This window comes from Amyelois transitella, chromosome 22, assembly GCF_032362555.1.
Source record: "Amyelois transitella isolate CPQ chromosome 22, ilAmyTran1.1, whole genome shotgun sequence".
NCBI classification, from domain to species: Eukaryota; Metazoa; Arthropoda; class Insecta; order Lepidoptera; family Pyralidae; genus Amyelois; species Amyelois transitella.
This window is the reverse complement of record NC_083525.1, coordinates 6,364,267-6,377,448: the sequence shown is the minus strand read 5'-3', so window position 1 is coordinate 6,377,448 and position 13,182 is coordinate 6,364,267. Positions and strand designations below refer to the sequence as shown.

General features: G+C 37.2%; 2 protein-coding genes across 2 annotated transcripts; one reads left to right on the top strand and one right to left on the bottom strand.

Annotated features, from left to right (window-relative positions):
- Window positions 1–173: 173 nt before the first annotated feature.
- On the bottom strand, window positions 174–4,246 carry LOC106129994 (aldo-keto reductase AKR2E4). The gene is made up of 7 exons (XM_013328735.2): window positions 4,161–4,246; window positions 3,702–3,797; window positions 3,107–3,274; window positions 1,735–1,851; window positions 1,492–1,659; window positions 898–1,104; window positions 174–401 (listed from the first exon to the last, which is right to left on the bottom strand). The coding sequence occupies exons 1-7, from the start codon at window positions 4,191–4,193 to the stop codon at window positions 258–260; spliced, it is 933 nt and encodes a 310-aa protein (XP_013184189.2). The 5' UTR covers window positions 4,194–4,246; the 3' UTR covers window positions 174–257.
- A 7,658-nt stretch (window positions 4,247–11,904) lies between these two features.
- On the top strand, window positions 11,905–12,669 carry LOC132903182 (uncharacterized). The gene has a single exon (XM_060950744.1). The coding sequence runs from the start codon at window positions 12,270–12,272 to the stop codon at window positions 12,558–12,560; it is 291 nt and encodes a 96-aa protein (XP_060806727.1). The 5' UTR covers window positions 11,905–12,269; the 3' UTR covers window positions 12,561–12,669.
- Window positions 12,670–13,182: the final 513 nt, after the last annotated feature.

Genomic DNA, 13,182 nt, shown 5'->3' with positions numbered 1-13,182 from the left:
TAAGACAATTGTGATATCTCAGTATCTACAACGATAACTACGATATGACATCTATATAGGACCAACTCTGTATCTATATGAATGTTTGTATTTACTTATTCTATTATGTTTTCGTTTTATTTATTCTTCTTTTCCGGACACCACACGGCTATTGAAATGAAAATGAACCTTGTTTATGACTTTTATTTATTCAATTATGCGTAGAAGCTTCTGGACGCGCTTTGGTGAACGTCCCAAAAGAAAAAAGCTGCAGCTTTTTAGTCAAACACGCTGACGTTTCTATTGAAGCGGCTGATTGAGTTCACTTCATCGGCTGTGAGTTTGAAGTCGAACAAGTCTATGTTCTGAGCGATGCGGTCCTTGTTTGTGGACTTCGGCACGGGAATGAGGTCTCGGTCAATCTAGAAAAAAATATATATCTTCTGTAAATCGGTTGATAAACTAAATGTGAGGAAATAGGTACACTTGAGTAAATCAAGACTCAAAGAGGCAAGAACTAAATACATATTTATGGACTGAAGCTTTCATTTTTTAAGAAAATGTGAACACTACGGTTATAGTCGATAAGATACTAATAGTATCAAAGTATACGGTCCTTATAATAGAGCAAACTGACTGATATCAAAGCATAGCACGAGGAACGCACCAAGGGAGATATTCCCACGGAAACGGTTATAAGCGGGATTTTCAAATCAGTCAGTCAGGTTTTTGTGGACACAAACAGCGACTCGGGCCTGACCTCCGCAACCTTTTCAGAGGTATCTCAGACAAGATCCCTATATAAGACCATGGTGAAACGTTCAGTTGTCTGAATGTGTATGTTTCCTTCCGATATTTTCCCTTACCGTGATTCGGTTTTAAATTTTTTTTTTGTTATTTTAGCCTTTATGTACTCACCAAATATCTTAAGACGACTTGGCTCGTCGTTTTCCCATACTTTTGAGCTATCTTGTTCAAGGTGGAGTCATCGATTCTCGGTGGTGGGCCAGTGGAGTTGTGGCGAGTCCGGGTCACCAGGAATCCGAATGGACTGTACGCCATCACAGCGATCCCAAGGCTCTGGCAGTGGGCTACCAAAGGCTCAGATGTCATAGTGGGATTTACCTATGTATATAAGCGAAACTCTCAAATTCAATCCGTTTTTAACGTTTTCACATAGTTTTATTTAAAGAGCATGAATTACACGGATTTAGCTAGTCCCAAAGTAAGTTTAAGGTGTTTAGGAAAAGTTTCTTCCTTCTCCTAACGTTTGTCCCGACATCCTCACTTCTTAAGCATGTGCATTGGGTGACTCCCGCAAACTTTGCAGGAGAACTTAACGCAAAGAATGCCATTACACAATGTTTTCAGACCGTGTTTCAATGTTAACTGACTGTAAGGGCATCGGTTAGCAATCGTGTTAATGATAATAAGAGATACTAAATCTAAATTCCAATTGTAAACTTTATAAAAGAGAAAGGTTTAATGGAAAGATTAATAAAAAAAATATACCTCAATCTGATTGACAGCAGGCTTAATTTTACAATTAGCGAGAAGCCTGTCGACTTGGGCTTCGCCAAAATTAGAGATTCCTATTGACTTGGCGAGTCCTAGTTCCTTTGCGTCCTCCATGCCTTTCCAGGTGTCTAGGTAGTCTATGTTATCTGAAGATCCATCGCTCTGAAATTTTAATTTGTCATTTAACACACCCAACTCTGTTTAGCTGATCAATTTTTTAACAGTTTATATATTTACCTTGGTGGATAGAGGAAAGTGGATTAAGAACAGATCGACATAGTCCATTCCCAGTCTTCCCAGAGATTCCTTCAGAGTGGTGACAACTTGATCACGAGGGTGTCTGTCGTTCGGCAACTAAAAGAATTAAAATCGGACGAATTTATAAGATATCAAAAAAGGATGATTCTCATTGAACTATGCCACGGGCAAAGCTTAGACTTCCCGCGCTACAGGTTGAATTTTCATTCGTAAAGGAAATTTTTACAGCCAGTTAGGACGATGATAGTGAAAATTATATAGAAAAAAAAAACCTCTAATGCAAAGTAAAATTCTTGAACTACAAATTTGTTGGAAAAGTGAAAAATATCTCTATTTGCTATTTATTGCTTTTGTGGAACTCGGTTTAATTATCCAAACATGCTGTAAAAGTTTATTACAAAAGAGCGCGGCGCGCAGCACTACGGGCGGCGGCGGTATGATCAAAAGCAAGAAATATCTATGGAGCACGATATAGCGTGGTTTTAATTATTAATCTTATGTTGCGTGGTTTTATATATTTATTTATTTTTTTTCAATTTCAATTTCAAATTCTTTATTGCATATCATAAAGTACATCAGTTAAATTACAATTCTGCTTATAAATAGGTACAATATAAACCCTGTTGGGCATCGCAATTATAAAATAATATGGAACGGCGGGCAGGTTTATGTCGACTAATGTGTTGAATTTATATAACAATAAAAAAGTGTCGTATTATATTTGGAGAGAACATTAAAAAGTACCTAATTCAAAATGAATATAATTTATTTATGTATTTAATTGATAAAAGTATATGTATGTATATAATAATGAAAAATAATTTAAATGTCAATATTTCTATCGTTTAAAAACTCGTCCAGTGTATAGTAGCATTTATCGGTCAAAAGTAATTTTAAGTTTTTAATAAATAAGTTCATAGTTTCAAAGTTTTAGCATTCTATTGCTACGAAAATTATCATAAAGGGGTATTTATGGGAATTCACTAAACCAATTTGAATTTCGATTCCATCATTAAGCGATAGCTGAGCGATAGGGCTAAAATGTACATACATACATACATATAATCACGTCTATATCCCTTGCGGGGTAGACAGAGCCTACAGTCTTGTAAAGAAAGACTGATAGGGCACGTTCAGCTATTTGGCTTTAAGATAGGATTGAGATTCAAATAGTGACAGGTTGCTAGCCCATCGCCTAAAAGAAGAATCTCAAGTTTATAAGCCTTAGTCGGCTTTTACAACATCCATGGGAAAGAAATGGAGTGGTCCTATTCTTTTTTGTATTGGTTCCGGGAACCACACGGCTAAAGATGTCATTGTAATTTATAATAATAAGATAATATCCAGCTACCTTTGTCGTTATAAACATCTGTTCCCTGGTAACTATTCCCTTTTTGATGGCTTCGGCCACACCCTGACCTACTTGCACCTCATCGTTGTACAGCACAGCGGTATCTATATGACGATAGCCGGCCTCTATGGCCCAGAAAACTGCGTCCCGTACTTCCTCCACAGGCTTCTGTAATATATAAAGACAATATAGCAATCAATCTTCATACAATCAGTCTTTTCAAGACTGTTGGCCCTGTCTACCCCACAAGGGATATAGACGTGACCATATGTATGTATGTATCTTCATGCAAGCTATTATTTATTACTAAAAGGTAGTTTTTACATCTACTTATTATTAAAGTGAGTTTACTATCTCATAACGCTAATATCAATAACATTTTTGGATTCACTGTTCCTTGTAACATGCCCTTTTTTTATTCATTTTGTGTAATACATACTAGTAATCTTCTTCTTACTAGAAGTCGTCTTTATCGCTTTCGGAAAGAATCAAGTCTTAAATAGACCATGTTCATGTAGTATGTTTAATGTACATACATAATCAACACCTCTGCAGATTTATTTCGTGACAGTATAAAAATAGCAAAAATATTTACATTTTGCGCGGTTCCACGGCCCGTTCCCAAAGCCACGATAGGCATTTTATTGCCGTCGTTTAGCACCTTTAGAGGCGCCTTTGCGGCCAACGCCATCTGAATCAAAAAAAAAATAAGGTGTGTAACCATGATCGTGATCCGCCTCTTGGAATTTCGGGAAATATGGCGCCAATGACTGATTTTAATATAGCTTATACCCGCGGCTTCGCCCGCGTTTTAGCATCACCAACAAATACAAGTTTTTTTGAAAATTCCACACCACGGATTCGTATAGTTTTTACCAGGATGAAATTATCATATATCCTAGTCCCAAGATAAATTTCAAGATTGAAATTTGTTGAGTAGATCGGGATTTTTCAGCAAGATAACGCATTCGTTTAGAAGAGGTTACAAGTCAAAAAAAAAATTACGTTTGATAGGAAATGATAAAAGAGAGAATAATGTAAATTAACAACTTACACCAATTCCACATATTAATATAAGGACACGCATGTTACTCAAACAAATAATGTCAATGTACTGACGAACTCGTACTAAGGCGTTGGTAGATTATATCTCGTAAGTACACATAAAACTGGAACTTATATTCCCCCAAGTACTCTGTGTTCGACCCAGCCACAGTCAATTTTACGTACCTACTTATCTAGTAAAATTATAAACTAGTAAAATTGAGGTAGCCTCAAAAATAGCCAGACTTGTGTTATGGGATAGAAACTCAATGAAGGTACTATACTACTTCCTCCTGGCTTTAGTCACGGTTGCATCTTCATCACTCTAGAGAGGTGCCCAGGATAAGCCTTTGACCATTGATCCTGGATTGGGTTAGTCAGATTTTTACAAGAAGCGACTCCCATCTGACCTCCGCAACCTTCGCAGGCAAACCTAACCAGTTGCCTGAGCAGGTTGTAGGTTTCCTCACGATGTTTTCCCTCACCGTAAGAGCATCGGTTAGTATTCAAACTAATGCACCCACATAAATTCGAAAATCGTCACTGGGAAATGGCCGAGGTGGGATTCGTTACCTTTATGCGCACGCATTTTAATCGCTTCTTATCTCGATTCGACCACCGATGCTTATTGAAGGTACTTACGACGCCCTAAAAGTAACTAGACCCACAATTCCTGAAAAAGTGTCCGCTTATGGTCCGAAACAAACCAATTTGAACTTCCATGGAGGGAGATGAATGAAGCGAAAGACGCTTTCATGGAGGGAGATGAAGAAAGAAATAGATATTATAACCGAAGAACCCCTCCCTCGCTGTCACAGGTCCCGCTACGTACTATTTTGTTGGTATCAGAATGAACGAAGCGAGTATGTGAGATTTTCCAATTAACGTAGGGCGAATAACTTCATTAATTGCCGTGTGTCTTGTTTGTTGTAATGATTCAATATGATACAAAGTGGAATAAACCTTTATGTCAACGTAAGAAACAAGTTTACAAAGAATTAATATAATTATTTATCCGTATGTACCGGTTATATCAGAGTGGAATATAAATACGTTGATTCCCTAATGCTTCTCTTTTCTTCCCATTAATAATCCGTAACGAATAAACTCAAAAATTTATGGGCCGATATATCATCAGGTAGAACAACTTTTGCTAAGACTTAATTTCCGTACATATTACAAAAATGCTGGTACCTTTGACTTACTCATCACATGATACAGGAGTTGCTTTTGCCAAAAGAAAATGCTCATCAGGTTGAACAACATTTGTTAAGACGTATTTTCCATACCTATTTCGGATAATTTAGCCGATCTTTAACGGTTCTGTTCTATATAACATAAGTAGGTACGGATCTTTTAATATTTACTGTCAACTGTAGGTATGTGCCCTGGGACTCCGCTGCCGTGAGAACCATACCAGCAAAGAATCTTGGACCTGATGAATGTGTTACTATTTTCTTAATCGCCATTAACCACATTCATGGAAAAGAGATGAAAGGATGGAAGGTGTGGTCCTACTTTATTAGAGAGTACCACACGGCCCCGTTATAAGAAGTACTTTGTTAATTAATTTCAACAAACATCCACCTCCTCCCGGGGTATATCTTAGGTTAAGTCAGGGTTTATATTTTTGTTGTTTCTGTAGTAATATTAGCTTAGCTTACATACTAAAATTTCAAATTTGGTCGACTGACAAGAGGCATGCAGTTGTACAAGATATGATCGTGTTCCGAATATTAAATTAACTTTTATTCCGTAGATACCTTTTTACGAGTAAGTACCTATTACGTATTTGGTAGATATATTGATTAATATTAGTTAATTGCTTTAAGCACCTTTAGCCCTTAAATTGGCAGTGTATGTGCTGGCATACATTAACTTTGTAAAAATATTTGACATAGTATAATAAAAATGTCTGTGTCACAAATCATTTTAATTCATTGCAATACTAATTATTTTTATAAGGAAAAATAAAACACGTCTCTGACAACACTTATTTTGACATTCGATCTCGAAAATGGCGGCCCGGCGTAGCTCATCTGTGTTGACTAAGGTATTTATATTATTTTAACTTGGTTTGACATGGTTTGTGGTGTTTTTATGAACTATATTTTATGCATAACAGTATAATCGAATGGATATGATATGTTTTTGTGTATGGTGACTTTGTGTTTTGAGTTTATTTTGGTCGGTAAACTGATGTATGCTGTGGCATACATTGGCAAATTCGTAATGAAAGACCCTTCGTTTTGTCTGTATGACACAGCATACATTGCCAAGTTTGTAATGAAATGCTTTATTTGTAATTTGCAAGATACCGCATGTATTTGTGATTTGGGATTGCTTTTTATTTTTGGTTGAAGCATGTTTTTTTGTTTCTTTGTTGCCAGCAAACGCTACTAACTCGAGGTGGTAGAATATTAGCTCTTGTGCCTGCTGAAAATGCACCCTCTGACGATAGCGAGCGCTCAGATGTCGAAGAGGAATTTCGTGTACGCACCCCGCTTTCTTCATTTTCTTCTCCAGCACCTTCTATTCATTCTTCCTTAGAAAGACTAAACATTCTAGATGATGACGAACATTACAACAGCGACAATGTTCCACTTACGCACATTTTTCAAACAGTATATTCAAGTCCGTCTTTAGAACTAAATTGCAATAAAGTACCGGTGCTGAGTGATATTCCGTCACTCCCAACAACTCTTACTCCAGTAAATCCACCAAATCCAAAAACCAGATCCCGACGTCGTCAGCCCACCGTTCCTGTCCGGAAAAGACCGAGACTAATGAAAAAATTTACTTTGAACTATCAGTGGAAAAAAGCCGTTTTTCGACACAGTGCTATTATAGAAGAAGACTCCAATTATACAGATGTTCCGGATATATCAGCGTTGAATTATTTTTATAATTTTTTTTCGCCAGGATTCTAACAGATATCGTAGAGCAAACAAATTCTTACTCGAAGAATCCCAGAAACTGTCAATTAGATTACCATGTAAAGGCGTAATTTAGTCATTTCAGTTCAATAATTGCCAATCATCGCAAAGTTTTACTAAAAATACCCGAGCGAAGCTGGGACAGGTTGCTAGTAAGTAGGTACTAATAATGACTCTGGAGAAAGACAGCTTTCGTCCCGGTAAAAACTATAGTTCCCGTGGTATTTGCGAAAATCCTGTATTCTTTTGTAGATGGCGAGACGAAGCTGTGGCAAAGCTAGTTTCTGTATAAATCTCAAGATAATCTTGATCTGCAAAAAAAGGAAAAGTAGCAATGTAGCGTGACCAACGAAAGTGATTTCATTGTAGTTATTTACTACTGACGAGAACCAATTATGCGAACATTTGCTTAATTATCATTAAACATTTCGCGATGCATGATAGAGAGATATTATAACGCTATCTCCACCATAAAAAGTAAGTGTCGTAAAAGGCGACTAAGGGATAGGCTTACAAACTTGGGATTCTTTTTTAGGCGATGGGCTAGTAACCTGTCACTATTTGAATCTCAATTCTATCATTAAGCCAAATAGCTGAAAGTGGCCATTCAGTCTTTTAAAGACTGTTGGCTCTGTCTACCCCGCAAGGGATATAGACGTGACCATATGTATGTATCTCCACCATGTAGGTATGTGATTTGATCAGCGCCACCTAGTGATAACGCGATGGCACTAATGCAATTCCATAGAAATTCGTGTTTGATCGAATAAAACTCGCACTAGCCTCTCAGGTGAGATGGAAGACAAATGCCTAATCCTATGTTGTATAAAAAAAAACCGCTACGCTACCAAAAGATCCACTCAGTCGCTCGCTCTCTCTTTTACTGGTCATGACCACGTAGCAAAAATTAGTAGGTACTTTATAAGACCATAGAGCTTTTTGTTTGAAGAACCAGTTTTATTTTAATACCCCAACGAAAGCTCTTAAAATGTGGCGCAGTTAAATTACTCATCCGTGTTAGGTAAAACGAATCTACAGTTGTATTGAAAATTACATTTCAATCCAATACAATCGATATTAATAGTGAATTACAGATCATTAAAAAATATATAGTGGCTTCCATAGACCTAATGTAGTACTTTTTTAAACGGTTTTATTTAGCTCACCCCGTTTGTTTTATTCTTGGGTCAAATTTAGTAATTCAAATTTCACCCTCTTCCTGTCAACCGATTAATCTGAAATTTTGTATACACTTTGGATTTTGGTGACAATATAATTATGTTTATTCATTATCATTATAAATTCAAGATGGCCGCCGTTACAAAATGGCGGATAATTTAGGTTTCATTAATCCCATCAATATGGGTATCAAATGAAAGGGCTCAACAAGCAGAATACAATATACTATAAAAAATTGAAATCCAAGATGGCGGCCTCTACAAAATGGCGGATAACTTAGGTTTTATCAATCCCATCAACATGGGTATCAAATGAAAGGTCTCAACAAGTAGAATACAATTTACTATTCAAAATTAAAATCTAAGCAGTGGGATAAAATGTAGCCTATTAGTAGAGTAAGATCTTTGCAGGGACTACGTATAGAGGAGTTGGACTACAATAAACTAACGGGCAAGAAACCTTGCAATAATGAAGCACTAAATGAATTAAACAGAATGCGAAATAAAAACTAAAAACTAGAAAATAAAAATACGTAAAAAAACTTTTTAAGTTAAACGGTTTTATGTTAAACATACACACATACATTAATATAAATGTACTAAAAACCAAAAAATAATAAAATAGATACAGTCGTGGGAATTATAAACATATGCATAGACTAGACTAAAATAAAACCGTGGGGCACGTCAATTGTCTACAAATTATAGACTTAATGTGCGATAGAAGAATCGTTTAATTCGTCGTTAGGCAGTTGGCCCGCAGACGGTGCGCAAATTACTTACTATTTTGCTGGCTAGCGAGGAATCGTTTCACTGCTCGTAGTTTGTCTTTAATCGACAAAACTTATGATAAAAGTACTACTCGCTCAACATTATGAAACCCTAAAACTCGCTTAATCGAGCTTGCTAACTTGTATCCACATTCTAGCCCTACTTATCACACGTCCATCGTTGTCGGTTGAACAACTGCCTAATTATAGTGTAACATTACAAAACAAACATTTTAATCAACGATTGTAGACAATTGACGTGCCCCACGGTTTTATTTTAGTCTAGTCTATGCATATGTTTATAATTCCCACGACTGTATCTATTTTATTATTTTTTGGTTTTTAGTACATTTATATTAAACATTGCAATGTATGTGTGTATGTTTAACATAAAACCGTTTTTTTAATATACCTACAAGACAGCAGGATTCCCGTTACGTCGCATATATTCATTTGCCGTTCATTCTTTTCGTTTGTTTCGTGACCGGGAAAAAGTCTCAAAAAAAATTATATTATCACGGATACCAATGATTGAAAACCCCAACGATTGATTTTTTTGTAGTAGGTATTAAGTCATACATACATACATACATATGATCACGTCTATATCCCTTGCGGGGTAGACAGAGCCAACAGTCTTGAAAAGACTGAATGGCCACGTTCAGCTATTTGGCTTAATGATAGAACCGAGATTCAAATAGTGACAGGTTGCTAGCCCATCGCCTAAAAGAGGAATCCTAAGTTTATAAGCCTATCCCTTAGTCGCCTTTTACGACTATTACAAAAAAGAATAGGACCACTCCATCTCTTTCCCATGGTATTAAGTCTTTGGCAGAAATTATGTGGTATACTTGAGGATTCTTCTCTTGGGCGATAGGCTAGCAATTTGAATCTCAATAACCCAAACAGGAAAACGTCTGTCAGTCTTTTCGGGACTGTTGGCTCTGCCTACCCCGCAAGGGTTTTCCCAATCTAGACGCATAATATAATTTAATGGAAAATTTACGTTACGCTTTTACTTGAGCTACATACATACATACATACCGTCACGTCTATATCCCTTGCGGGGTAGACAGAGCCAACAGTCTTGAAAAGACTGAATGGCCACGTTCAGCTATTTGGCTTAACGATAGAATTGAGATTCAACTAGTGACAGGTTGCTAGCCCATCGCCTAAAAAAGAATCCCAAGTTTGTAAGCCTATCCCTTACTTATACTTGAGCTATTAGTGTGAATGTAGGTTTGTACGTTAATTCACTCATCAGCATTCTAGTCACGGGGGTGGAGCCTTAACAAAGGCAAGTTAATCCTTATTTCAAGAAATTTGCCTTGTTGCACCTACTGAATTGTCCGTCGTGCCCAGTACCTCATGAAGGCAACACTAATCATCATTTGCGATCTAGTTTAACATTCATACATATAGTCACATCTACATCTTGCAGGGAAGACAGGGACAACAGTCTTAAAAGGCCCGTTCAGCTGTATGGTTTCATGACGGAATTAAGATTCAAATAATGCCAGGTTGCTAGCCCATCGCCTACAAGAGGAATTTGAAGTTTATAAGTCACTTAGTCGTCTTTTGCGATATCCATCGAAAAGATTATGGTGTGGTTCTATTCTAAAGTGCCGGAAACCACACGGGAGTAGTCTTATCTAATTTTACTGTTTCAATAATTATTTTCGCCGCCGTAAAATGTTACTGCAGTAGCTATCTCCTGCTTAGTTTTCCTGGCGTATATCCTGATTTTGCTCTCTAAGCGGGATTTGCAATATTGTAGGATTCGAACCTTGAAAAGGGTACACTTTCGAGCCGATTTCACCACGATCGTCACGATTAGGTTTCTTTTCACATACTTTTCAAAACTGTTTGCTCTGTCTACCCCGCAAGGTATATAGACGTGAATATATGTATGTGTGGATGTATGTACTTACTTGAGGCAAAGGCTTGGCCAGGATTATTCCTACACGTACATATGTGTAGTGTATACCTCCAATGTGAAAACCGTTTTAAACCGTTTTGCTGTATGGGTGTGAGACGTGGAAGGTCACTAAAGACATCTCGCACCATCTCCAAGTCGTCATTAACCGCTGTCTTCGCCGTATTCTCGGTGTTTACTGGCCTAAGAAAATCTCCAACGTAGACCTGTGGGAACGCTGCAGTGAGACTCCGATCGACCAGCCGATCAAACGCCGCAAATGGAACTGGATCGGCCACACGCTCCGAAGGGACCCCGAACACATTCCGAGGCAAGCCCTAGACTGGAATCCCCAAGGAAAGCGTAAACGTGGCCGCCCTAAACAGACCTGGCGGCGGACAATCATCGCAGAGGTGAAGAATCTAGGGAAGACTTGGAGCGAAATAAAACGCGAAGCTCAAGACCGAGCGGGATGGCGACGCACTGTGGATGCCCTCTGCCCCAGCTAGGGGACATAGGACCTTAAGTCAAGTAAGTCAAATATACACGGTACCTACTTACCTATTTCGATTTATTTCTATAAAACTTTGTGAATTTACCTTAGGGAAGGACTTTTCCGCGCACGAATCAGCATCCGCCTACATGCCTACAGCGTGAAACTATTACTTATGCCTGCCCCGCCCGCTTAAACCTCGTTTATTTCGTACTTGCCATGGGAATTTCATAATATCTTCTCTTAGTGTTCACTACAATTCCCAAGCATTTCAAATTTCAGCTTCCTAACTACTACAGCCGAGTAATTTAATTCAGTTACATTAAAGTGTTATGAATGTTTTATATGCTTGATTCTAATCAAGATAGTAATGTAGGTAAACAAGCAAACACATGCATAATCTTCAAAATCATTATAATTAGCCATAATAATGGGGATTACCCATTTGCATTCATTTCGCGTTGGTGACAGCCTGTCGTCCTGTGTGTTCGCTTAAAAAGTTGAAAAAGAAAGTTTTAAATATACGCTCCATATTTGTACAACATTGACGATTTGCAAGAAACCGTTCCGGCGACGATCGTTTTCACACTGCGCGAACTGTAGCTGCTAACTGTAAACGCATTTCTTGCTGGTAGCACGTTTTAAGAACACCATATACATTGGTACTTATTGGCATGGCATAATAGCAGCGGCTGCCACTGACTGCCATTCATTCAAACGTGAGGCATCCCGTTAGGCGAACTTCACTTTCCTTGCAGCGCGCTATGCGAAAGGCGACATAAAAATACCCAAATCTGACGTAATTTTCGGTGGGAAATTAAAACAAAATGGCACACAAGTTCGTGTTCTTTTTGACAGTTTTACTTTTAATTTCTTCGTGTGAAATGAAGAGAAGAAAGGACGGCATTCCGACGGAGAAACAGTTGGAGTTGCAGAGGAAGGAGACCACTCCTGTTGATTTCACGAGACTTGTTGTGATGAGAGTGGTGTATGGTTTCGCTAAAGTGCTCGGATTTGAAGAACCAATTAGTGAAGTATTGAACGGTGCTTTCGTTCCTCCGGGCGCTGATGATGATGATGACTTTGATGACGAAGGTGACGATATATTTGACTATTAATATGTTTTAGACAAAAAATTTAATTACTTATTTCATAAAATTGACACCAAAAACAATAATGCATTTATTAATATTTAAGTACTTTTTAAAGTAGAGGAGCATTTTAATAACTGGTTTATACTTATGTTATCTATAAGTTTTTTTTTTGTTGTATTTACATATTTTCGAATTAACATTGAAAATTTAAATATTTGATTTGATGTATTTTTTTTTATTTACCACTAATAAACTAACTGCAATAAAATTTTGTAAATCTTTAAAAAATACAAGTTATTTATATCGATTTCAATCGATCACAAAAGTGATGGCTGAAGAAAGCTATTTTTTTAGGTAAAGAGTGATTCTTCCGTTTCGTTCAAATCTCAACGATTTTGAAGAAAGTTTTTTTTTTAATCGATTTTTTAAAACAGTTACATATAATCATTCGGGTATCTTTCAAGTATAGATTATCAGTAAAGGCCTTCATGAAAAAGCTTTCATTGTCAAGAAAATAGCTGGAATGTAATGAACCCACGGAAGGTAATGAAATAAGTACGGAAGTTAATGATTGAATTTGGAAGGTAATGAAATAAAATTAAATATGACGGGAGTGTAATGATTTCGTATGGAAAGTAATGAATAA

Bases quoted from the DNA above. Each gene is read 5' to 3' on its own strand.
- LOC106129994 (XM_013328735.2), bottom strand. From the start codon at position 4,193: ATGCGTGTCCTTATATTAATATGTGGAATTGGT. The intron at 3,798-4,160 runs GTAAGTTGTTAA...TTTTTGATTCAG, and splicing joins TATTAATATGTGGAATTGGT to ATGGCGTTGGCCGCAAAGGC. The intron at 3,275-3,701 runs GTAAATATTTTT...TATATATTACAG, and splicing joins GCCGTGGAACCGCGCAAAAT to AAGCCTGTGGAGGAAGTACG.
- LOC132903182 (XM_060950744.1), top strand. From the start codon at position 12,270: ATGGCACACAAGTTCGTGTTCTTTTTGACAGTTTTACTTTTAATTTCT.